Consider the following 24261-nt stretch of genomic DNA (forward strand, 5'->3'; position numbering starts at 1 on the left):
GTTTAGTCCTTGTGAGTACTCTAGAAATACTACCTACTGCAATTGTAAGTCATAGGATCACATCCTGATGATTTACCTCTGAAGTTTAGGGGTTCATTCATTCAACTGTTGATTTATTCACCTGATATGTAGCAGACACTCTACTAGGTGCTGAGGATTCAGCAGGGAACCAGAGACGTGGACCCTGCACTGTGACAACAGTGACAATGAGGCAGCAATTAAGAGTTTGGGTTTAGGAGTTTGATGGAGCTGGGTTCCACTAGCTGTGTGATCTGGGGTATGTTAATTAACCACTCAGCGCTTCCATTTCCTTGTGAGCAAATGGGCGGCATCAACGGTCAACCTCACAAGGTTGTTGTGGGATTTCAATGAGATGGTTCATGGTAAATGCTCAGTATGGTACCTGGCACCATGAAAGCACTCGATGCATGTGAATTGTTACCATTATCATCACCATTACCATCATTATCACCATCATCACCATCACCTTTAAGGAAATTTACTTAAGAACCATGTGTCTGACATTCCAACTTTAATCAGGTTGGCTTTATGAAATGGGTGACTCTGTAAGGTGGACCACTGTCAGGGAGTGGATATACTTTACGCTTGGTTCCTCTATCCAGCCTTTTGGGCGTCTCCATGGGCAGTAGAGGTTCGCCAGCCAAGCTGCTGCCTTGAAGCCCACATGCTGGTATTGTGGTGCCCAGATGGGGTTCACAGCCAAAGCCAGGCCTGGGCACAAGCCTAGGGTCTGGGGTTTCTCAGCTCCAAGGCTCCAAGCATTTACCATGCATCGTTGCATCTAAACCCCACAACAGCCTTATGAGGTCAATTCTGTTGCTACTGCCATATGCTTCCCTGAGTTCTGCTGGCTGGCAAGGAACTTTTCAGGAAGGGAAGTGAACACCCACGTGTTAATTGCCTATAAGTTTCACCTTGTCAGTGAGGCTGCTGTCGCAGGCCGGGTGTGCCAGGAGCAGCTGTACCATGTCAGCATTGCCATGGTGACAGGCCAGCATGAGGGCCGAGGATCCATCATGGTCTTGCAGGTTGACATCTGCCTGGCAGCTCAGCAGCGCTTGAACCATATCTTCCCTGTCGTGACTCACTCCAAGCATCAGCGCCGTCTGGCCTCCCTGCACACAGAGCACAGAGGTGGGTGAGGTTGTCGTCCATGGCGAAGGACTCCTCTCTGGCCTGCCTGTGCTCAGGGATGACTTTTCCAGAAAATGACCGTTGTCCTGAATTTCTTTCTGCCCTTGGTATGGGACACCTGGCAAACTTCTAGTCCTCTTCCAAGACACTAGTCAAATGCTACCTCTTCTCTAAAGCTCTCTACCAACTCCCAGGCATGGGATTCATAACAGCACTTACCACGTGGTGTCACAATCTATTAATCTCTCTCAGGAACTGAAATTGTTGATGGCAGGAACTAAGTGTTTTTCATTTCTGTATCCCCAGTGCCTAGCACAAAGTATGTGCTGCCACATGTTGGATGAGGGAATAAATGAAGGATTAAATGCTTCAGTACTGTGATTTCTTACTACCTGACTGTCCCAGCCTGACTTCCTTTAGGAAGCCTTGCTCTGCTCTGAATGCCTCTGAGATTTTCAGTTTAATGAGACCCAGAACCCGCTTATCTAAACGAGATCTGTTTGTATGGTCTTGTGGTCATTTCTAATCCATATCCATTGACAATTTCTGACATCCCCGTGATTATCAGTGGATACAGCAATGGATTAGATTCAGAAAGCAAGTCTAAGCTCTGGTTCTGCTGTTTCCTAGTGCCTGACCTTGGCCACGTCACTGGTCTTCCCTAAATCTTGGTTTTTCTTTTCTTAAAAATTGCTAGACTAATGATCATACCTCACAGGGCTTTTGTGGGAATCAACTGAGATAAAGGACGTAAATATAATATTGTACAGTAGTAATTTTTCTGATTACAAATGGACCGTTATTTCTCATTGATTTTCCTTTACATACATAGTCCTTTCATGGGACTTGATTATATTTGTCCTTATTATTCTCCTGGGTTCCAGGCGAGTCAGGCTTGTCCCTCTGACTGGCTATCAGGTTTTGTAAGGTTGTGGGAATGAGGCAAGAACTGTGTTTTCTCTTCTGTCAGATTTCCCGTGGCTCTGAGCACAGTGTCTTACAAGTAAAAAGTGCTAAAGACATGTTTGCTGATGTGTTCACTGATTAAAGCGCCAATCTGCAGTCACAGATGGATTGTGCTTCCCTGCCCAGAATGCTGGGGCTTAGAGAAAAGAAAGACGGTTTGCAATCAGAAAAATCCTGGCTCTGCCACTTATTACTTAGGTGAATCTGGACAAGTTAACCACTTGGTGTCTAAAACAGGAATTATTAACAATATTACCTGTCTTGCAGGGTTGTTGTGAGATCCGAGTGCTTAGCAAGTATATGGTGTTAGCTATTATTATCATCATGAAGGTGAGAGATAATGTATGACGAATGTTCAGTATGTGGGAATATATATTAGGTATCCTGGTTCTCCATTTCTGTGGAACCCAGACAGGTCTTTCCGGAGAAGACTGTTTGCTTTTTGGTTTGCTTATAATCAGCCCTGAGGAAATGGTTGTTTATGGAACTAACAAGACCATGAGGTTTCTATCCAAACCCCTCTCTCCAAGTGGTGTTAAAGGCAGATGATACATGCAGATGGTCTTTGTGTCTGCTCCTCTGTCTGACTTGGGCCCCTTCCTTCCTCACCTCCCCCCTGGTCCAGTTCATTACAATTTAATTTGATGATCATTTACAGAGTACTGTTATAAGCCAGGTGCTGTGCTGACCCTGGAGGTACAAGGAGAAGTAAGTTGCTTAGCACAGGAGACTCCCAGCCTCCCAACTCACTCCCATTTAACCTGGTACCTGCACCTCTCCTCATACGTAAAGGCCCCAGGGGCAAGTGAAGGGAGAAGCTACAGCTATGAATTCTCATCCCTCCTTTGGTGACCTGGGATGAGTCCCTTGCCCTCCTAGACCATGAGTTTCTCCTCTGTAATAAAAGGGTGTTGATTTTGACCATAGGTGAGCATTCCCTCTTGCAAGAGGGCCAATTTAGAAAAAAAGTTAGCATGTTTATGGGAAACATATTTAAAATGAAAACAGCTGTATTGAGTCATATGGAATAGGAGTTGTAGGTGGGTGAAAATATTTTGAAAATCAGAAAGTGATCTACAGATGTCTGTTTCTTGCCATCAGTAGGATTGCTATTAGATGAAGTGCGCAAAGTGACTTTGCCATCAGGTTAGGCTACTGTCTGCAATCACTTTGCTCATGGGGGGAGTGGAGTTTAATATATTGTTGGGAGACAATTTTCCATGGGTCTCTTGGCTTTCTGCACATCTTGTGAGTAAGGCTCTATCTGTACTTTTGTTCCAGACTCCTTTTAGGGATGTTTGCACAGTGAACAACCTTAGAAGGTTAGAGGTAGCATCTCCTCCAGAACAGGGCAGACATGCTTACTGACCAGTATAAAAGGTTCAGGTTCCCTAAGCTCAGGGTTCCTCTCCAGTAACACAACCCACTCTGTGCACAGGGATCTGGCCCTCTCACACTGCCCTGTGGGAATGGGGAACTGGGATTTGGGGAACTGGTATAAATACCAATGCTGTGGCTGCGCTACTGCTGTGAGTAATACACTGTCCTTTGTCTCTAGCTCAGGAGTCTCATGTTGTCTGCCAGCATCCATGATACTATAGCATAATAACTTGTTAGCTCTAAGATAGAGGAAAATCTCAGATCCTTCACAGTTCTTGATAGTCTACCATCTATGATCTCTCTAGGGGGAAAAGGAGAGTTGAATGCACTCTGCTTGTTGTTGTATTGGTCAAAGATGGGTAAATGGCCTTTTGAGGAGTCCCCGTTGTTCCATATAGAGCCTTGTCTAACTCAAAGTCCTGCGGGGTTAGGGTCATACCCCTGCTCTGGGTTCTCAGGTAGATGGGCCCAGAAGCTGAACAGACACATCCCAACACCTGACCTACTTTGTAATTCATGATTAGGATGGATTATCTGCAAGGGCTTCTTAGAGCAGTCAAATGGCAAATGCGTTCTCTTAACTGTGGGAACATTTGGTTTGAGAAGTTGAGTCCAGCTCGAATTTGCCCAGTTTCAGACTGGAACAGGGTTAAAAGCTCACTGACTTCTGTTGCAGCCTGTCTGGGTCTCAGGAGCTTTTGAAGAAACAAATGGTCAGGCTTTGAACAGACAACACTTGGAGGCCCTAGCCTTCTTGGGTTAAAAACTCTCCATGGAATTTCTCACCCCACTGGCACAATAAAACTGGGAGCGTCCTGCATTTATTAAGGAGGAAGCCAGGTTCACACTTCCTACCTGGGTAGCTTGGATGTTCACATTTCCTTCTCGTAAGAGCTTCCAGACGACAGCCATGTCTTCATCGGTCTCCGCAGAAGCCAAGGGAGTAATCATCACGGCGGTATAGCCAGCTTTGTTCTGATGGTCTACATTGCAGACGCCTGCAAGAGAAGCAATGAGCACTGGACTAGCTCCTAAGGGGTCAGACTCAAGACTGCCTTAGCCCATTCAATGGGACGCTGCCTGATGATTTAAATGGAAGGAGGTCTGACAATTAAGTTCACGAACTCATCCTAGAAAAAGTGCTACATACCTCATTGCTGAATATCACTATGCTCACCTTAGAAGTACTCCCCTTGGGAAGCTATGCACAGACGCCAGCGCCTAGTCCACCCTTCAAAGCAGTTTTGGAACTCTGTCTGGAATGGCCATCAGAGCTGTCATTGTATTACCCTTGATGTCCTGAATGTTATCAAAATGTCTTCCTTTCAATATTTTCTTTATCTTCAGGTAAAGAAAGAAATCATTGGGGGCCAGATCAGGTGAGTAGGGAGGACGTTCCAATACAGTTATTTGTTTACTGGCTAAAAAAATCCCTCACAGACAGTGCCGTGTAAGCTGGTACATTGTCATGATGCAAGAGCCATGAATTGTTAGAGAAAAGTTCAGATCGTTTTCGTCTTTTTCTCGCAGCCTCTTTAGCACTTCCAAATAGTAAACTTGGTTAACAGTTTGTCCAGTTGGTACAAATTCATAATGAATAATCCCACTGATATCAAAAAAAGGTTAGCAACATCATTGCAACAAGTTCATGAAATTATTTGTCACACCTCATAGAGCAATCTTTTGCCAGGAGTGGAAATAATGTCTTACATTTCAGCAGCCTTTAAAACTGTCTAATTTTCTTTACAGGTTTTCTGAGGATACTCAGCAAAAAAGGTCCACAGCAGAGTCAGAGATGGCCAAGAGGGCTAATGACCATGACTTTATCTCCTAAAGCATAGCACAAGACATTATACCCATTTTACAGATGAGGACACTGAAGGTCAGTGAAGCTACATAAACTGCCCAAGTGAAAGTGAAGTGGGACCAGAACTTAGGTCTGTCTGGCTCTAGAGCCCGTTACTCACCTGGCCCCACATCGTCCACAGCTGTGCATTTTAAGTGTCACTCTCTATGTCTGTGTGTAACTCTTAAGCTGATGGCTGTGTTTGTCGGTCCTTTTGAAGGGCCTAGTGATATGCTGTGCAAGGTTCCAGGGGGCATGAAAAACACCACAGGATAAACATAGGAAATCTAGGAACAACCATCTCACTTGAAAAACAGAGCGGGGATGGGGAAGGGGAAACTACGTATTTTTTTAGTTAAAACACTTAAGAATATACAGTTCACAGCAAAATGAAAAAAAAAAAAAAGGCATATTTTAAAAATGAAGTGTCCCTAGTTTGGGATCGTAAAAAAAAGCCCAGACTGAGAGGGTGACAGATCATGGTTAGAATGAGCTATTGGAATCAAGGTATTCCATTGGATCCAGAATTCAGACTTCCCGATGCCCATTTCAACTCCCCCTCTGGCCTCCTAAACGGGTTACGGATCATGTGCTCCGTGTCCTGGTGGTCAGGAATGGAAAGAACAACTGAGCAGTATGGACATCAAACCCCAGCAACACACTCAGTGGTTGGGTGACCTCAGGCAGGTCTGCTGACTCCTCCGTGTCATGCTTCTCACATGTAAAACAGGAATAGTCATCCAGGGTCACAGGACCAGTATGAGGATTAAATGCGATCTCCCATGCCAGTGCTTAGCAGAGAGCCTGATCTGGGGAGAGCATGTAGGGTTTTATGCCTCTCGGAGGTATCCTCTTAGATATCCCTCCTACAGCTTCCTAACTTCATAAATGACATTCGACTGGGACCCACACACCGTCAATGAGCCCTGCTACCCAGCTGTCCACACCGTCACACCTAGACTACTTGATGTTGTCACATATCCTGCTGAACAGCTCCACTGTAAGCCCTAGGTCTCATCTCACCAGACTAAGGGGCCACTTGACAATCCTCAAAGAGTTCTCTCTTTCTCTTTTTTTTTTCTTTATGTTCTAGTTGTCTTTATTTTTTTAAGACTTAATTTTTTAGAGTAGTTGTAGCTTCACAGCAAAATTGAGAGGAAGGTACAGAGATTTCCTATACACTCCCTGCCCCCGATACACATGCACAGCCTCCCCCACTGTCAACATTTCCCACTACAGTGATACATTCATTACAATTGATGAACGTACAGTGACACATTATTATCACCCAAAGTCCATAGTTTACCTTAAGGTTCATTCTTGGTGCTGTACCTTCTGTGGGTTTGAACAAATATGTAATCACACGTAGCCATCATTATGGCATCACACAGAGTATTTTCACTGCCCTAAAAATCTTCTGTGTTCTGACTATTAATGTCTTTTCATGGCTTAATAGCATGAAGAGCTAAACAATATTTTGTCGGGATGTAACACAGTTTATGTTTCTCTTCATCTTCTGAAGTATACCTTGGTTGCTTCCAAGTTTTGACAATTAGGAAGAAAGTTCTTTGTTTAACAATTAACCACCCTTTATAGTTGCCAAAGCCTGGATCCCACTCGCTTTGCTGAAAAGATCAAGGCCATCTGAACGAGTGGTTTCCACTTCCCTTCTCTTCCCTCCCACATCGTTCTGGACCTTTTCCTTCCTTTTGCTTCCATCCCAGAGGACTACATATCTCAGCATCTTGCCTAGGCTGACCTCATCTGCCTCTGCTGTGGATTCCAGGCTTTTCCAACTCCTCCAAGACCTTGATCCATCAAACATCCTTTCTCCTTTCTATAATATCTCTCTATCTCTGTCTCTCAATTCTTCTTCTCTGCCAACTAACATGTTTAGTCACCTCTAACCCAAACATACAGAACCAATTCTTGTAGCCTCTTCTGCCTCTTTCGGCTACAATGCTATATCTTTGCCTTGCCTACCCCAAGCATTTCACTCCATTTACCTCTGCAATCTGGTTTTCTCCCAACAACTACCCCCCAAACAGTCATTTCCAAAGTCCACGGTGACCCCTTCCCAAATCTGTCCAGCCCAGGTATCATCCTTCAGGGACACTACGGACAATCTTCTTTCTTCCTGATAGTTTCTTCTTCATTGGCCTCCCTATTGGCCACTTTCCCGTTGTTTCTCCTGCTTCTCACATAACTCCATCTGGGTCTCCTGCACTGGCTTGTGCGCTCTCTCTCTCAATGTAGTCAGTCTACAGGGCTCTGCTCCCCAGCCCCTTCCCTTCTCCATCTATAGTCCTTCCCTAAAGGAATACATGCTCTGGCTACGCTCTAGCTGGCCTCACCCAAAACTGCATTGCCCATTAATTTTGGATCTCGAATTCTCAATTGCTTTCTGGGCATTTCTACCTGGATGATCGACTGGGAACTCAAAATCTGCCCCAAATTGAATGATCCATTTTGCTTTCCCCACACTTGTTCTATGTTTGCAGCATCACCATCTTCTCAGCCATCCAAGCATGATACATCAGAGAGCTTACACACCCCACAACCCTCACAGCCAGTTAGTCACTAACACCCCAAAGGCTCTTTTGTTCTTCTATTCCTACTATCCTCATTTATTGCAAGCCTTCACTACTTCTCTGTGGACCCCGCAATGGCCTCCTGTCTGGCCTGCCACCCCCTATCCCTACTCCCTCCACTAACCTCTCACTACTGCCAAGTTAACGTTCACAGAGAACTCCCCGGGTTGGTGCTCCCCTACTCAAAACCTGTACTGATCTGCCAGTGCCTTCCAAACAGGATTCACACTATTCAGCCTGGTACTGAATAGGTACCAGGTCCTCTATGCTGCGGCTCCAACGTACCTCCCCAAACTTAATTCACATCCCATTGAAACTGAAAGGTTTCTGATCTCCAGGTTTTCCTTTCTCAAACTCCACGGTGTTCTCCTTGCCTGGGACATTTCTCTGGCTGCTGGAACTCTATCTGCTTCAGTGCACCTTTCCTGCTCCCCGAACAGGACATCACTTCATTTCTTCTGAGACCCAAAGTCACAGTCTGTATCTCTCTCTTGTAAGCCATCATGCTCCATCCCCTGGTTCTCAGGCTCTAAGCTCCTGGGAAGTACAGGGCTCACACCTGGCTAACTCCTCCATCCTGGTAGTAGCCCGTGTGACCCTCATACATGGTCCACACATATCTGATGAAGGATGAATGAATCAAATTGAGTCAAATTGGTCAAATGCAGCCATAGCCTTTGTAAAAAGTACTTATGAAGATGGTAGAATGTGACTTTTCTTAGAGGTAGTGTGGTGGATGTGTCTCTGGGGTTCGACAGACTGAACACAAAGTCTGACTCTACCATTTACCAGCACGGTGACCTGAGCTAGCTTTATAACGCTCTCAGCCTCCATTTCCTCAACTGCAACATGAGAATAATACCCACATCACAAGAGTGTGGTGAAGAATAAATGATATAATAAAGGCAAATGATCTAGTCCAGTTCCTAGAATACAGACAGAACTCAGAACAGTGAAGAATCCTCTTGCTGGAAAGACATGATACAAGAAGCGATACACAGACTGCACAGATACAACCATTTCTGACCTGTCTCCAGCAGCAGCTTTACGATGGAGAAGTTGGAGTGGGACACGCTGTAGTGAAGGGCTGTGTTTCCGTTTCCATCAGCCAAGTTGACAAGCAGCTTTAGGAAGTGTGGGGTGTGGTGCTGGAGGTAGGTGGCCACCACAGCAGGACTAGACGACTTCCGGCTGGAGACACGGAACCACTCTTGACTGACGGTGTTCAAGCTCTGCTTCTGAAATACCAAAAGATTCCAATTCCAGAAGGTTATCTGGCCTGGAGTGCTAGTTTTCAGCTTGAGTGTTAGTTTCCACTAGGAAAAGTTAGCTTTGGATGCTTCCACCTCTATCTGTCTAGCTCCTTCCAACTCTCCATGTGATTTACTCCTGGAGGGCTCAGAGATAGTGTGGCTGAGGATTCAGCAACATACTTGGAACCTGTGCTATGCTCCCCCACCCCCATGTGAGGTAGAAAGGAGGATTGTGAGGGCCACCTGGTAACCAGTAACAAAGCATTTCACTAGGTGACAGACAGTTTGAGTGTATTATAAGTTTAGGTCACATCCCCTGTGTATGCACAGGATAACCAAGATCTTCAAGACCCCCTCTTTCATGAGCATACAGCCAGCCTATATGGACCTTAGCCCAGACTCTACTAGAATCTCTGCATGTTTTGTCTGTTTTTCTTTGTTTTGTTTTGTTTTTATTTTGGGGGGGAATATTGGGGAACAGTGTGCATTTCCAGGTCCCATCAGCTCCAAGTTGTTTTCCTTCAATCTAGTTGTGGAGGGCGCAGCTCAGCTTCAAATCCAGTCACTGTTTTCAAACTTTAGTTGCAGGGGGTGCAGCCCACCAACCCATGTGGGAATTGAACCAGCAACCTTGTTGTTAAGAGCTCGTGCTCTAACCTACTGAGCCATCCTGCCTCCCCTCTGGAAGCTCAGAGGCAGCTTGTCTTCAATCTAGTTGTGGAGGGAGCAGCTCACTGGCCCATGCGGGAATCGAACCGGCAACCCTGTTGTTCAGAGTTCACGCTCTAACCAACTGAGCCATCCGGCTGCCCAGCATGTTTTTAATAGGCATAAATCATATTTTATTAATGGGAAAAATGCACGCTGAAAACTAAGACAAAGGACATGCCCAATTTACGCTTGAAACAAAATCCAAACAGCTGTGCTTGAATTATTTTTGGCTTTTAAGCTTTGCTAGGACCTTCAGAGAAAATGGCTGAACAACCCTTAGCAGGACTCCACTATTTGTAGTATTCTGCTCTTTGGAACCATGATTAAGGCGAGTTCCAGAGTGAATGACATGAACTTTGTGTGTGACATGACCTGAGTGTTTAAAATGGAACATGTTTAGATTATTTACCTAAAGGGCAGGAACAGCTATGGTGATGTGAGTATCAGAAATGACTCCCTACTCATTCTGGAAAGGGCAGTGGATTTGGAGTCACTAAAGTAATGTGGCCAGTCTTAAGTCCTGGCTCAGCTGTGTGACCTTGGAAGGCATATAACTCTATTGAACTTTACTTGTCTACAAAATGGGAGTGAAAACGGCGCTGACAACCTAATCTTCCATGGCTCTACAGAGTTCAGTCTTTGAACAACACACGCTGTCTCTAAGGTAGGGAGGCCCGGGTCTCGTGTTTTGATCCTAACATGGTTATGGTGTCAGGTTTGCATATCCTCTAATCACTTTTCTAGACAGAAACAGTGGAATCTTTTGTGGCTGAAACACTTTTTATATACTATCTCTTACACCCATGGAATTTTCTGGAGAACCTAAAGAAAGATCTTTTTTTTTTTTTAAAGATTTTTTAATTGCGGAAGGGGAACAGGACTTTATTGGGGAACAGTGTGTACTTCCAGGACTTTTTTTTCCAAGTCAAGTTGTTGTCCTTTCAGTCTTAGTTGTGGAGGGCGCAGCTCAGCTCCAGGTCCAGTTGCCGTTGCTAGTTGCAGGGGGCACACACAGCCCACCATCCCTTGTGGGAGTCGAACCGGCAACCTTGTGGTTGAGAGCCCGTGCTCCAACCAACAACTGAGCCATCTGGGATGCAGCTCAGCTCAAGGTGCCGTGTTCAATCTTAGTTGCAGGGGGCAGAGCCCACCATCCCTTGCGGGACTCGAGGAGTTGAACCGGCAACCGTGTGGTTGAGAGCCCACTGGCCCATGTGGGAATCGAACCAGCAGCCTTCAGAGTTAGGAGCATGGAGCTCCAACCGCCTGAGCCACCGGGCCGGCCCAAAAGATCTTAATATTAAGGAACATGGTAGATTTTAAATGAAAAGCCAAGAAATAACTTAGTTCTGCAATTCATTCAAGAATAAATAACCGGAGTTTCAATCAACGTCCACATTACATATTGGTTCTTTTAACAATCTGGGAGGGAACAGTTATGTGCCAGGTAAGCTAAGATAAAGTAGTAAAAATGCGTTGGGCTGAATCGATCATTTTTACTCCTACGCCTCTTCTGCAAAGGAGAACAAAATGCGCTTTGAAAATGCTTACAAGTTGTTACACGTTGGGTCTTATCAGCTGCTCTCATAACTTGGGAGAATGTGTCAGTGCCAATATCTCTTGATTAAAAGTAGAAGCCAATACTTACATGTTTAAATCTCCATGGGCCATGAAGGTATTAAGGAGGAAACAGATGTAGTTTCTTGTTCTTGGTCTCTTGACCCATAGGGACACTTCAAGAAAAAGAGTGAAGACTACAAAACTAAATGCCAGGGCTTGAGGTTAATGGACACATCCTGCCCAATACCCTCATTTTATTAATGGGGGAACTGAGGCCTTGAATGTGGTACTTACTTGTCCAATATCTCACAGATAGCGCTCCTGGGACTAGAGCACATGGTTCCAATTCTGCACGCTCTTTTCCACTCTACTCACAGTTTTCTCAAATTGCAAGGCAATTTTGAGCCTAAGCCACAAATATAATAGTTTTATAACAGACATCCAGGGTGCAATGCCTAAGAACCCTTGGTAGAAGCCTCTGAGCACAAGGCCTGCTTTCTTGTGAGTATCCATCAGTTCCACTTTCTCAGCATAATCCATCACCTTAGGTAGCAAGCGGAGCTTGGGCAAATGAGAGCACACCCAGAGGAAAGGGACTCATGTGTGCACTCACACTGCTGCCTCGGGCAAGGCACCAAAGTCCCCCAGTTGGAACTAACAGCTTAAACAGTACGGAAATATCTACATGACAATGAAAAATGAGAGTACCAAGAGCTGGTCGGTGGTGGTCCCAGTTTCTGGCAGATGTTGGCTCAATGCCCGGCATGCATTAAGAAATTCTTCTGAGGGTTTATATCTAAAGAAAAAGTTGTATATATACATATCAGTCTCCACATTGATTAAAAAAAAAAAAAAGAAAGGTTATCTTCTACTTTGACTTTCATTCTCAGCAGCTTAAACACCCAAACAGAGCAACTCCCCAGGAAAAGGGGCATTCCTAGGAAATATGGGGTGAATACAGTGTCCTAACGATGCAGCTTGGCTTCTGAACTCTTCTGAAGAGTGAGTCAAGCACACTGCCCTTTTTATCCCACTGTTTTCAGGGGGTGGGAGCAATCACCAAAGCATTCTGGGGGCCCCAGGCCCACCTGCAATTCCTGACATGCTGGGCAATGGAGGGTGGTCTTTCTGACTTGGGACCAAATATTTTCTGCCTGAGTGACTTGAAAATTTCAAAGAACCCAATCCATACCAGCAAATTTCTTCAGGTTATTCCTCCAGGAAGGGCACCATAAGGGCTAATAGAGTCAATAAAATGAAAATCAATTAAGCTGGGTGATCTCAATGATAAATACTCCTCCAGTGTTAGTATTAGGGTAGAGTCAGCATCGAGAGGCCCACGTTGGTTCTTAATGAGATTGGTCACCAACGGGACGCTCCATTCACTCATCACATCCTTACAGTGCTGCCATGTTGGAGCACCCCTTGTGGACCTGCTTGACAATCAGCTATGGTTCACCACCCGTCACTCCTTCAGCAACCAGGCTGGGGATGACGATACTAGTACTATACTTATTTCTACCATTTATTGAGAGCCTACTATGTGGAAAGCACTATATTCGGCATTTTATGTACTTTTTCTCCTTCAGTCCTCAGATCCAATCGATCAGGTTGCTATTATGTACATTTTACAGATGAAGAAACTGAGGTGGCCACAGCTTAAGCACCTTGTCTAAAACAGCACCATGAAGACATAAGATTTGAATCCAGGTGGCCCCAACTCCAAAGTACTCTTTTCCTCATGCCACACAACCTCCATCACTTTAAAAGACAGGGTTACATCAGCACAGCCAATGGGAGCGTCAGAAAAGTGTGTGGGAAAGAATCAGAAAAGACCTGTTTGGAATCCCTGCTCTGCTAGCTGTGTCACTTAACTTCTCTAAGCCTCTGTTCTCACATTTGTAAAGTGGGGATTATAATCAAGTTTCCCTTGTTGGATTGTTAAAAGGATTACGGAAGATAATACACGTAAAGCCCTTCACAGTCTCAGTGCTATGTTGATGTTAGCTCTGTAAGTAGAGCTCAGTCTATGATAGTATATCCCCACGAAGGCAGGAGTTATATCTGTTTAGTTCAATCAGTGCACAGTACCTGGCATAGATTAGAAACTCAATAAATATTGGTGAATGGATGAACAAATGATCGAAAAAAGGAGTGAATAAAATAACCCTTTCTTAGAGGATCAAGTACCCCCATCTGTACCCCTCTGACTTACCTCTCAGCCTTGGGAAAGGGGAGTTCTTCCCCAGGCCCACTTTCCTGGCCTGTGTTGTGGGTGACCTCGGAGAGGCCCTGGCCCACCTTGCCGCTGGGGTGGGCATCCTTGCCCGGCCTATGTTCTGGGCCATCACATTTCTTTTCAGCCTCACTGTCAGACAAATCTTCTGGGGAGCTGTCCTCACCGCTGGTCTCCTCACTTGAGGTGGTCTCGTAGCTGGGGAAAAAGACAGAGGTCACTTGTTCTGTGCTTCCTGCCCAATGTCCGTATCAACACGAATGAAAACTAGGTGGGCCTTAGATAACACTTCCCAGCTTGCTAACAACATCCTCCATTCTTTACACCTGCAGACCTGGGTGAGGCGATTCCCGGGAGACTTGGCATCAGAAAAGTACTGGTTAAGAGCTCTGACTCAATGCTAAAGGCCATTTGGGGAGAAAAGATAATTAACTAAACTCTTTGCAGCAAACACACAAACAGCCCAGACCCTAATTGGCCAATCATTCGGACAATCCAGACAAGCAATACCAGGGTCTCCCACTTCTGGAATCCTAACATCCTGTTCAGAGAAGGGCCTAGATCTAGGCAAACATTCCCCTCACCCCACCCCACAAGTTTTCTGAATTGCCTGACACATCTTCACGTCTCTGGATGATTGTGAGACTTCGCTTTAGCCCAGCTTACACCTGACAAGGGAGGAACCACCTGTCTACTCCCAGCAGAGTTCCATGGCACATGTGAGCAGTCAGGATACCTGAACCTAGAATCTGCCTTTCTCAGCTGCAGCCTGTTTCAACTATTGCTTGGAACAGCAAAGATGAGGGTGTGGGCTGCCACTTGACCCACAGTCCTCCCTCCCCAGCAATAATCCTTATGTTCCATTATATATAACTTTTTTGAGATGGCAGACCAGAGACCATGGAGGAAAGTCCTCAAAGGTTTATTGACACACACCCCCCCACTGATGGTCAACAGGAGACTTCCAATGGATGAAGATTTCAGGCTCTAGTGCAACTGGACACTGCCCCAGAGAGCAGTGGCCATGGCTTCCACTGACCCTCCTCAAGCCCTTTCTCTGAATGATGGTCCCCGTTCACTATGTTTGCAAGCCCAGCCTGTTCCCTGCTATGCTCCCATTCTGTCTTATTTAAACCCCAGATATTTCTTCCTCTATTATGCTTGGAACAACCTTTTAATTTTGTGATTCAGAAAGTGGGGACACAATATGTTTACCAAGCAGTTCTTGTTTTAGAATTGCTTCTGTAAGCACTTCACCTGGAAATTCATTCATTCATTCATTGAACAGAAATTGATTGAGCATCTACTACGTGCCAGGCACAGATCTAAATGCTACACCAAAGCCCCTGTCCGAATTGAGCTTATATTTTAGTAGGAAAAGGCAGAAAATAAACATGTAAATGATAAATTCAGATAATAAATATTGAACATTGAATAAAATAATCAAGGGCCATGGGATGGAGTGATGAGAGGAGGGGCTCCTTTAATTAGAGCGGAAGTTTTTAACTTTGGCTACACATTAGAATCACTTGAGGGTATTTAAAATTCCCAGTACCTGTACTGCATTCCATACTAATTAAACTGGAGTCTTCAGGAAGGGGACCCAGGCATGGGTATTTTTTAAGGCTCCCCCAGAATTTCCAAGGTGCTGCCAAGGTTGAGGACCACTGCACTGGAGTGACAAATACTCAGGACTCTGAGGGAGAGGAACAGCAGATGCAAAGGCCCTGAAGATGGGCCTGACTCAGCACATTTGAGGGAAGTAAGGCAGTGCTGGCAGGAGGGAATTAGGCAGGCTACAGCTCTGAGATGGGCTTCCAGGTTTGGTAGAGAGCGGGAGCTCTTGGGGTGCTTAAGCAGGGGAGATAGGACCTGCTTTAGGCTTTGAGATGAGGCTGATTCTCCTTTTCTGTGCACGAACTGGTGAAAGCTCAAACAAAATGGTTTTTCCTTGGGCCACAGAATCTGACATTAGTGGGAGTGGGAACAGCAACTCTCCTATGCCATCCCATTTCATCATATCTGACGTTTCCCTCACAAAATATGCAACAGTGATGTCCCTGCTGTTTGAATCTGGTGTCTTCCTTCTGGTCTGACTCAAACGAGGAGGGGTTCTGCCCTCTTCTGGGCAGCCTCCTGGGCCCGCCACTGGTGGCTGGGTCACGTGTCCCTCCTTCGGGCTTCCACAGCATCCTAAGCTTCCTTCTCTCTCTGGATCCATCTCAGCATATCAGCATTTTCTCGTTACTTCTTGTCCTGTCTCTGCCCAGGCCCAAATTGTGAGCTAAAGGCAGGGACCTTGACTTATTCAACTTTTTTTATCCCCATCACCTAACACATTGTTGACATTTAATAAATGTTTGTTGAATGACCAATTTAGAAAATATTCTAAATCCAATGATTTACCCTCTAGAATACCGGGTGTGCCAAAAAAATGTATACAAGTGGACACTTTGGTCAGTGTTGCTCAAGCAGTAGTTCACCGTAATCAGAAGTGTCTGGACTCTGATGGTAACCACTCTGAGAACCTCTTGTAATTGCAGAAGTTAAATGTGACTTGTATTCATCTTTTGTTATGGGTATATGTGGAGTATTACAATTTTAATACAGTTTTCCTTTTTTAAAATGTGTATACATTTCTTTGGCACCCTCTGTATACAAGGTTTGCATCATGTTCTGAGTCAACAGACATTGGTTGTTTTTCTTCATCCTAAAAAACATTGGTTTGGTTTGCAGTTAGTAAAAGGAAGAAAAAAATTAAATGGATGAAATTTGAAGTTCAACAAATTAAGAGTTTTAGTTTCAGTGTTGTGGTTCAGATTAAACGTCTTCCTTGAAGAGCCCATGTGCCCGCCTCCCCATAAACTCCCAGAAGCCACCTGGAATCCTGGCCCCAGGGGACACTAAAGCTAAGACATATTAAAAGCACAGAATCCAACAGACCACCATAGCTGGCAAGAAGCCAAACACATGCAAACCCGAGACAGAGTTTTAAAGGGCTGTTGAGATTAATTCCCTTGAAGAAGAATGAAAACCAGATGGTTTCCCCCAGGAAAAGAGAGTGCTAAGGATAACAGTGGAATAGGTAGTATGGAGGGCAGTCTGGGCTTCACGAGCGATGCTTACCCACCGTTAACCCCAACAAACTGAAGGTTCTTTTTGGTCCCATTACCTCCTGCACGGAAGCCATAGTCTTTCTTTTTCATTATGGATTTAAGGCTGGTCGACGGGGAGATCTCTAGGCAGACACAACATCACAGGTTAGAATGATTTTAGTGGTGCCCCAGAATGTAGCAAAACCAAGACTCTTGCTTTGAGGGGATACAGGTTGAAGGTGTGTGAAAAGGTAGAAAGGAACAGAGACCTAGATAATGTAAATGTAATATTTTGAGGGTCTTTGAGGAGGCCCAGCCTTCTGGTCAGTGCCAGTGGAACTGTGCCTGGTCACAAAGCCCCTCCATTTGTGGATGATCGTGGGAGCACGCTTTCAGAAGAGCCATGTGGTGTGGGTGCCATTACTGTCCCCATCTTGCAGCTGGGAAATCTAAGGCTCAGCCTCGCTTGGTGAATGGCAGAGCAGGCGTTATTTAGTTCTAAGTGCAGAACTTAGTTCACATGACTCCTGGTCCCATTTCCGCTCCCACCTCTGCCAGTTGACACTTTGTGATGTGGCGTAGCCACAGAAGACACATGAGCAAGAACACAAGTCTTCTTTGGCTGTGCTCAGAGATACATGAAGCATTTCCCAATGGGCAAGACTAGAACTAGCACTGAAATAATAAGAAAGCAGCCAATTTGCAACCTGAGGCAGCAAGCAGACTCGCGCACTGCTCATTGAGCAAAGCAAAACATGGTTCCACTTTGCTCAACAGTGTATGATCTGTTACAAGAGGAAGTACGACTCAGCCAAAGGGTCGATTTCCACATGTGAGTATCACACAACCTCCCTTCCTCCCTCTCTCTCACACGCACAAAGAAAATATTCAGCAAAATATTTCAGATCTCAATATAATGTTCCTCCAAAACTAGGCTAGAGAAAACCTCTAATGCGCAAGAACCAGAGAGGACCTCAGGAATGCAAGAACTCAGGAAACCATGAAGGGAGGCCCAGGTTTAGAGCACACACAGCCAGGGCCATTGTTCACCATAGACCTTGCCTTTGTGGAGTGCAAACGAGAAATAGGTACCACTCTGGGTGGAAAGAGTGCTGCAGGCTTGGCAAGTGAAGAGTGGGCTAGATTTAAGTTCCAGTGCACCCTCCCTGGCTGGCATCTCCATGCCCTGTGCTATACCTGTACAGCTGCACATGGTGGCCCTGCAGTCAATCCTAACCTTAGAGCAAGGACACGGGGAGGGGCACAGAGCCTCCCCTGTTACATAATCAGTTTTTATTACACTGGGTTCCTGGAGTGCTTAAATCTTTTAAAAACATATGCATGCAATTAAAACTCATTTCCATTATACTTGTCACATAAAGGAGAAATGGTTCTCTGTCTCAGCCACCATATTTACCCATTGCTGGGGAGGATGGGGGGGCTGGGGACTCCTTCTGGGGTGGAGTCTGGGCTGAGTAGGCAGACAGCAGCAGGTTGAGGGAGCTCAGGAGCTGGCGCTGGATGCTGCTGAGCTTGGAGGCGGGCTGCTTGATGGCACTGGCCAGCTCTGGGTACCCGTGCTCCAGACAGCTCCACTGCTCCTGCAGGAGCTCCTGGATCTTCTTAACATATTGGCCAATAGTGGCATCTGTGGGTGAGCTCGGTGGCCTTCCTGGGCATTCCTTCCCAGGGAGTTCTGAACTGGCCTCCTCCTTCCCTGCTGGGGGCGTCTTTATGTCACTGCTCCAGGAAGAGCCACCTGCTCCCTTGACCAGACCCTTGGCTCCCACCTGAGGGTCTCCCTCTGGCTCAGAGCCTGCTTCTTCAATCCTGAGCTCAGTGGAGAGGCAGCTATGCAATGAGGAGGTGAGGACCACCTTGGGTCCCTGTGGCAGTGACAACTGGGATGGTGGCACAAATTCTGCTGGGCTCTGATCCCCCTGTTCGTGACTGTCCTGCCCACAGAGGAGGCCATTCTCCTCTCCTCTGGCCCTCCAGCTTTCAGATTCTGTGCTGCTCAGAAGGTTGACCCCAATGCTCTTGTCACACAACTCCCTGGTCAAGAGTCCGTGGAGAGGGTCAGTATTGATCATGGCGTCCGTTTGGCCCTGAGTGTCTTTGGTGTTCTCGTGGCTAAGCTTTTCTGTCAGTTGAGCAACAGTGCACTCTAGCTCTTGAATCCTTCCCTCCCTAGCCTTGATTTCCTCCTCTTGCTGCTGGAGGGCAGCTCTGACCTGGGCCAGTTCTTCAGTTCTTCCAGACAACTCTCCCTCAAGGTCTGAGAGTTGCTGCTTGAGGCTAGAGATGCTGCCAGGATCCATCGTGGTGAGGCCCAGACTTTCTTCCGTGACCCGGACGCCGATGCTCCTCACGTCTACCTCTACCGGTGGTGGGGGTGGGATCTCGCTGATGCTGAGCTCGATTTCTCCTAAAGGGAGCTCATTCTCTGGAATGGGTGATGGCAGAGGTGGGAGGCTTGGTGCTGGGGAGCCAGGAGTGACCACCACCTCCGCTTCTCTGGTTTCATGTTCGTCCTCTACAGCCTCTAGAACTGCAAGTGCAGTCTGGGATGAGAAAGCAGGACTTGGGAGAGAGAAGTGATGTGGAGCCTCTTTTTCACCCTCTGGAGGCTCAGCCGCCTCCTGGACCAGCTCCGGAATCCCTGGCACCAGGTCTCCAAACTCTCTGCTTTTTGGTTGGGTTGCTGCTCGCGGGGTGGAGTTGTGAAAACCTGAAAACCCTTCTGCGGGGTCAAAAATGCCATCGCAGACACTGTCTTCGCCCTGAAGTGGAGGGAGAGCAGGAGGTGTAGGGGGACCCGAATTTAGGCTGGGGTCCTCTGAGGCTCTGGCTTGCAGCAGTGTGGCTGGCATGCTGGATGCTCTCAACAGTTGGGGCCGTCCACTCCCGGAGGCGAGCTCGGCCTCCCGGGGAGCAGCAGCCTCCAGGTGTCTGGCGGTCTCCGCCAATAGGGCTTTCCTGTGATAGCTCACCTCACTCCCACTGGAGGAGGCTTGGGGGTGATCACCAAACGGCAGTGACTGAGCTCGCTCCTCTGTCCCGAGCGACACCTTCCTCAGCACCACTGGGGACCAGTTTTGGTGGGAAAGAGTAGCATGGGGGCGAGTCCCACTGTCGGGAAGGCTGAAGTTTCGAGGCAAAGTGCTAAACTTGGCCTGCTTGGCCCTTCTGTGGATAGGTATTCTCTTGATGGTGTGTCCCTTCTCAATGTCATCCACATACTTGAGGAAGTCCAGATCTAGATGAAATCCATATGGGGTCTCCACGGAGTAGGGGTGGCTCTTTGGAGAGTCTTTCTCTTCATCCCCCTGAGAGGCCTGGTTTTTGGCTGGGAGACATAGACATGTGAAAAAAGAAACATACTGTTAATAAGAATTACAGGGTGGTGAGGCCTAATATCTGTGATTCTGACTTAAGGCTCTCATGTGAGACTTCTAAATGTTCCAGCCTCTAAATTATGCTGAGATGCTCACAGTCTTTTGGCTGTGCTCAGAAACCATGTTATTAAATCAATGTGTACTTAGCCAATGTCTGCAAGGAAATAGGTAGAGGGAATAGTTTCCAATTTGCAGTAGGTCGTCTCAGTTGCTACTGTGGAATCTGCCTGCAGACCCGCAAAATGAAATAGTCTCATACTGTTTTACTGGATTTGAGACATGTAATTGCTGAACTGAAGTGTCCAGGAATTTGCCAAATCAGGGTACTAATTGGCAATTACGAATATGGAGGGTTTTGAAGGATGAGGTACATAATTGTCTCAACATTAAAAAAATAACCTTTCATTATTCAAATAGGTGCTAGTAAACCTTGGGAAAGCCAGAGACATCAAGGAGCTATGCTTTCTACATTATTTAAGCTTCCACAGATGTCGGAACCTCTAGGTACTAACAGACAGAATTGGAACACATAATCACACACAGCCCATCCTCTTTTCCACCTGAAGACTGCTCAGTGCTTAACAAACATGAATTTCACTTTTAAAAACTCATGCCCAGTAAGGAAATACCACATTTTTCATAGAGTGGAAAAAAAGGTGGTGAGGGAAAAAGGACAATGAATGTCAAAAGAGACATTGGCATACATCCTCCAAGAGATGTGGGACTCATGAGTTTTCGGGGCAGCCCAAATTATCCGGGGACATCAGAAAGTTCTCCATCACACCAAGGCACCACTGATCTTGACTCCAGTTGAGGACACTGAGATAAGTCAGTCATTCAAGTAGTTGAGTCCAGAGGGACTTGTCTCCAAGTAGCTTCTTCAGATTAAATAGTCTTTGTTCCTTTGATGTTCCTCATGTGACATCCCTTATTATCTCTGTGACATTCTGCTAATCATGCTGTGAATATGCTGAGCTCAGGAGAGAACATCAGTGGAGCACAGAGGCCAAGAACATAGACTCTGGGGCCTGGTCTATATCTCAGCTCTGTGACCTTGGGGCAATTACTTAGCCTTCCTGTGTCTTAGCATCTATAAGATGGGACTAATAATAGGTAAAATGAGGTTAATGGGAGGACTGGTTAATTAATACATGTAAAGTGCTTAGAACAACACCCAGCATGTGATAAACATTCAATACATGCTCAATATTATATTTATTTGTGGAAGCCCAAAATATAGAGAACTGAAGCCCCATAATGGAAGCTGATATGCTGGGTACATAGGAGGGGCTCCACAAATTCTTTGTGACTGAGTGCTCGGTTCTAAGAGTAATAGGCCCTGAGGACAAAATTACAATAGCAATAATTCAATTTACTTACCGCAATCACTATTTATTGAGCACCTATGTGTTGGTTGCTAAGCTAGATCCTAAAGACACAGAGATAAATCAGGTATATATAGACCCAGCCTCAAAAAAATGTATGGTCAAGTAGGAGAAACACCAACAAATACCATGCAATGTGGCAACGATGGTAACTGACACACACTCAAAGAACAGTCTTCCTTCCTATTTTCCCAGTTTCTCCAGAATAATGTTCTCAGACTTAGAGGTTACTTCCATCTTGGTAGAACAGGGGTGACTTCACAAAAGTGACATGACTGGGCATTAAAAAAACAAATAACAATTTGGCAGACCACGAGGGTAAAATGACATTATAACGGTTCATTCCCAAGATGGCCACCATCAATTCCTACCTTCTCTAGACAGGCAATGGAATCCCAAATTGAGAGGTGGAGTCTATTTCTCCACTCCTTTGAATCTAGGCTGGACTGTGACTGCTTTGACCAACAGAAAATGGCAGAAATGATGCTGACAGAATTCCAAAGTAAGGTCATAAGAAGCCTCTTAGTTCCACCTGGGTCTCTTGGAATGCACATTCATTAGGAAACTAGATGCCATGTAAGGAGTTCTGTAATGGCCATGGTGTGAGGAAGCCCAAATAACCCCATAGAGGGTCATGTGGAGACAGGAAAAAATGCTTAGCCAGCTTGAGCTGGTTCAGCCATCCTGGCCCAGGTGCCAGCCCATGAGTAAACAAGCCATCAGATGATTCTGGCTTCAGCCATCATCTTACTTCAACAACAGGAGGGACCCCAAGTGAGAACTTCTCAGCTGAGCCTGTGCTAATAATACATGATTGATTTAAGCAACTAAGTTTTGGGTTGGTTTGTTATGCAGCAATAGATAGCTAGGACAGATTCTAGATATATGTCAGAGAAGATGCAAAGGCATGGAGGTAGGAAATTCCACAGTAATTCAGAGTTTTGTAAATGCAATTGATACGACTGGAACTTAAGGTGTGGTAGGGAAGGGTGAGAAGTAGAAAATTGAAAGGTCAACAAAAACCAGATCGTGGAGCAACTTGTATGCACACTGATAGTCTTTGGCTTTATTCTCTAGGTAATGGGAGTCATTGAAGGGTTTTACACAAGGAAATGGCTTGGTAAAATGTAATTTCACAGAGAGCATTCTTGCAGAGGATCAGAAAAAGGACAAACCAGAAACCTGAAGACAAGTTGGGAGACTGCTAATATGGTCAACATGAAAGAAGCCAAAGGCATTGGAGGGAAAGGGTCAAGTTAAAGAAAAGGTGCAAATCATGGTGTTACCTGGGGCACGTTTGGGTCTGCTTTTCCCCTAAAGGTGATGACATATTGGGGCTGAGCTCTTCCCACCTGCCAGTTTGATTTCTCCTTCTGGTTGATGTCACGTGCTTGTTAGGTGACCCTCTGTGTTTAGGGAAGTAGCTTTATCTCCAAAGAGCTAAACAAAGCCATACATGAAGGCTGAACTCATAAGCACTGACATAATAGAGCCTCCTAGCCTTAATGCCAAGTAAAGCCATAGGGCCTGTGGGTAATTATGTCACAACTGCAGCAGGGAACAGAATGAAGCATTGGTGCTAATACCTGGGATGGTCCTTATTGGGTTCCAGAGCTTCTGTGGCAGAAACCTGGACTCCAGGTGAATAAAGAACAAACATTCCTCCAGCACCCAAAGAACTCCAAATAAATTTCCATCCCCCCCACACAATTTTTTTTATCAACCTGCTTTCCCACAAAGAGGCACACTGGTAGTTTCAGTAAATGAGAGCAATTGCTCTGTTACTTTTTCAAGCTGCTCTCAGTTATACTCTTAGGCCTGCTGGTCCACTCACCAGCCTCCTGGATTACAGGGACAGGCCAAATCTGAGAGGAGATATTGTCTAAAGTTAAGTGGAGAGCAGATGTCTGACCCAGAAGGCGAAGATCTCTCCTAAAGGAGAGGCTGCATTACTTCTCTTCTTTTTGTCTCCATTCAGTAGAAATGCACTGATTTACCCAGCGACCTCTGGGAGCAGGTCCAGAGCACAAATACAATAATAGCATCAAATAAGAAACAGGAGATTCAAAGGCAAATCTTCCACAAGGGAGCTTGAGGGGAACCAAAGGAGTCTGTGAGACTGAGAAGTTATCCACAATGATGGGTTTAATAGATGCTTTCCTAAGCTAGCACTATGGCGTATCACAAAGACACATACATCCAGACAGACACACATAGACATATACACAGATACACACAACCAGTGACCCATTGTGCTGCCGTGCTTGCCACCCACCACTCTGCATTCCTTCTCTTTCTCCCAGTGCAAGAGGAATGCTGGACCTTGAACGAGGGAACTTGATTTGATAGCTCGGAGACCTACAGTCACATTAAGCCCTGCTCCTCTTAATTCTACTTGGTGACAGGTATGCAGGAGCTCAGAATTCTGGGCATGAGGCCCAGGCAAGAATTAATTAGGAGGACTGACTCTGCTCAAAATGAACTTTAGATCAAATAAACCAACACATAGCCAAACAGGCTGGATTTGAATCCTGGCTCTGTAATCGCCTACCTCTGTGATTCTGGATAAATTATTTAATTCCCCTGTGCCTCAATTTCTTCATTTGGAATGTGGCAATACTAATAACTAACTTGTAAGTTATTGTGATTGTTAGCACTAATTCGGTAAGAGAACATGGCACAGGA

The 24261-nt window shown here is 45.7% G+C and overlaps 1 protein-coding gene across 6 annotated transcripts in view; it reads right to left on the reverse strand.

The window, feature by feature from the left end:
• The window catches only part of KANK4 (KN motif and ankyrin repeat domains 4), a 68242-nt gene that overhangs the window by 6455 nt on the left and 37526 nt on the right, over positions 1–24261 (reverse strand). For all 6 annotated transcript variants that reach the window (XM_019731234.3, XM_019731250.3, XM_088791167.1 and 3 more), the window contains 7 exons: positions 18211–20142; positions 16825–16936; positions 13678–13896; positions 12171–12258; positions 8966–9176; positions 4357–4499; positions 936–1136 (listed from right to left, as the gene is read on the reverse strand). In XM_019731234.3, the coding sequence (XP_019586793.3) occupies positions 936–1136; positions 4357–4499; positions 8966–9176; positions 12171–12258; positions 13678–13896; positions 16825–16936; positions 18211–20142 (2906 nt within the window). The remainder of the gene's footprint in view (positions 1–935; positions 1137–4356; positions 4500–8965; positions 9177–12170; positions 12259–13677; positions 13897–16824; positions 16937–18210; positions 20143–24261) is intronic.

The sequence above is a fragment of the Rhinolophus sinicus genome, chromosome 14 (assembly GCF_057876585.1).
Source record: "Rhinolophus sinicus isolate RSI-liver-muscle chromosome 14, RSI-T2T, whole genome shotgun sequence".
NCBI lineage: Eukaryota > Metazoa > Chordata > Mammalia > Chiroptera > Rhinolophidae > Rhinolophus > Rhinolophus sinicus.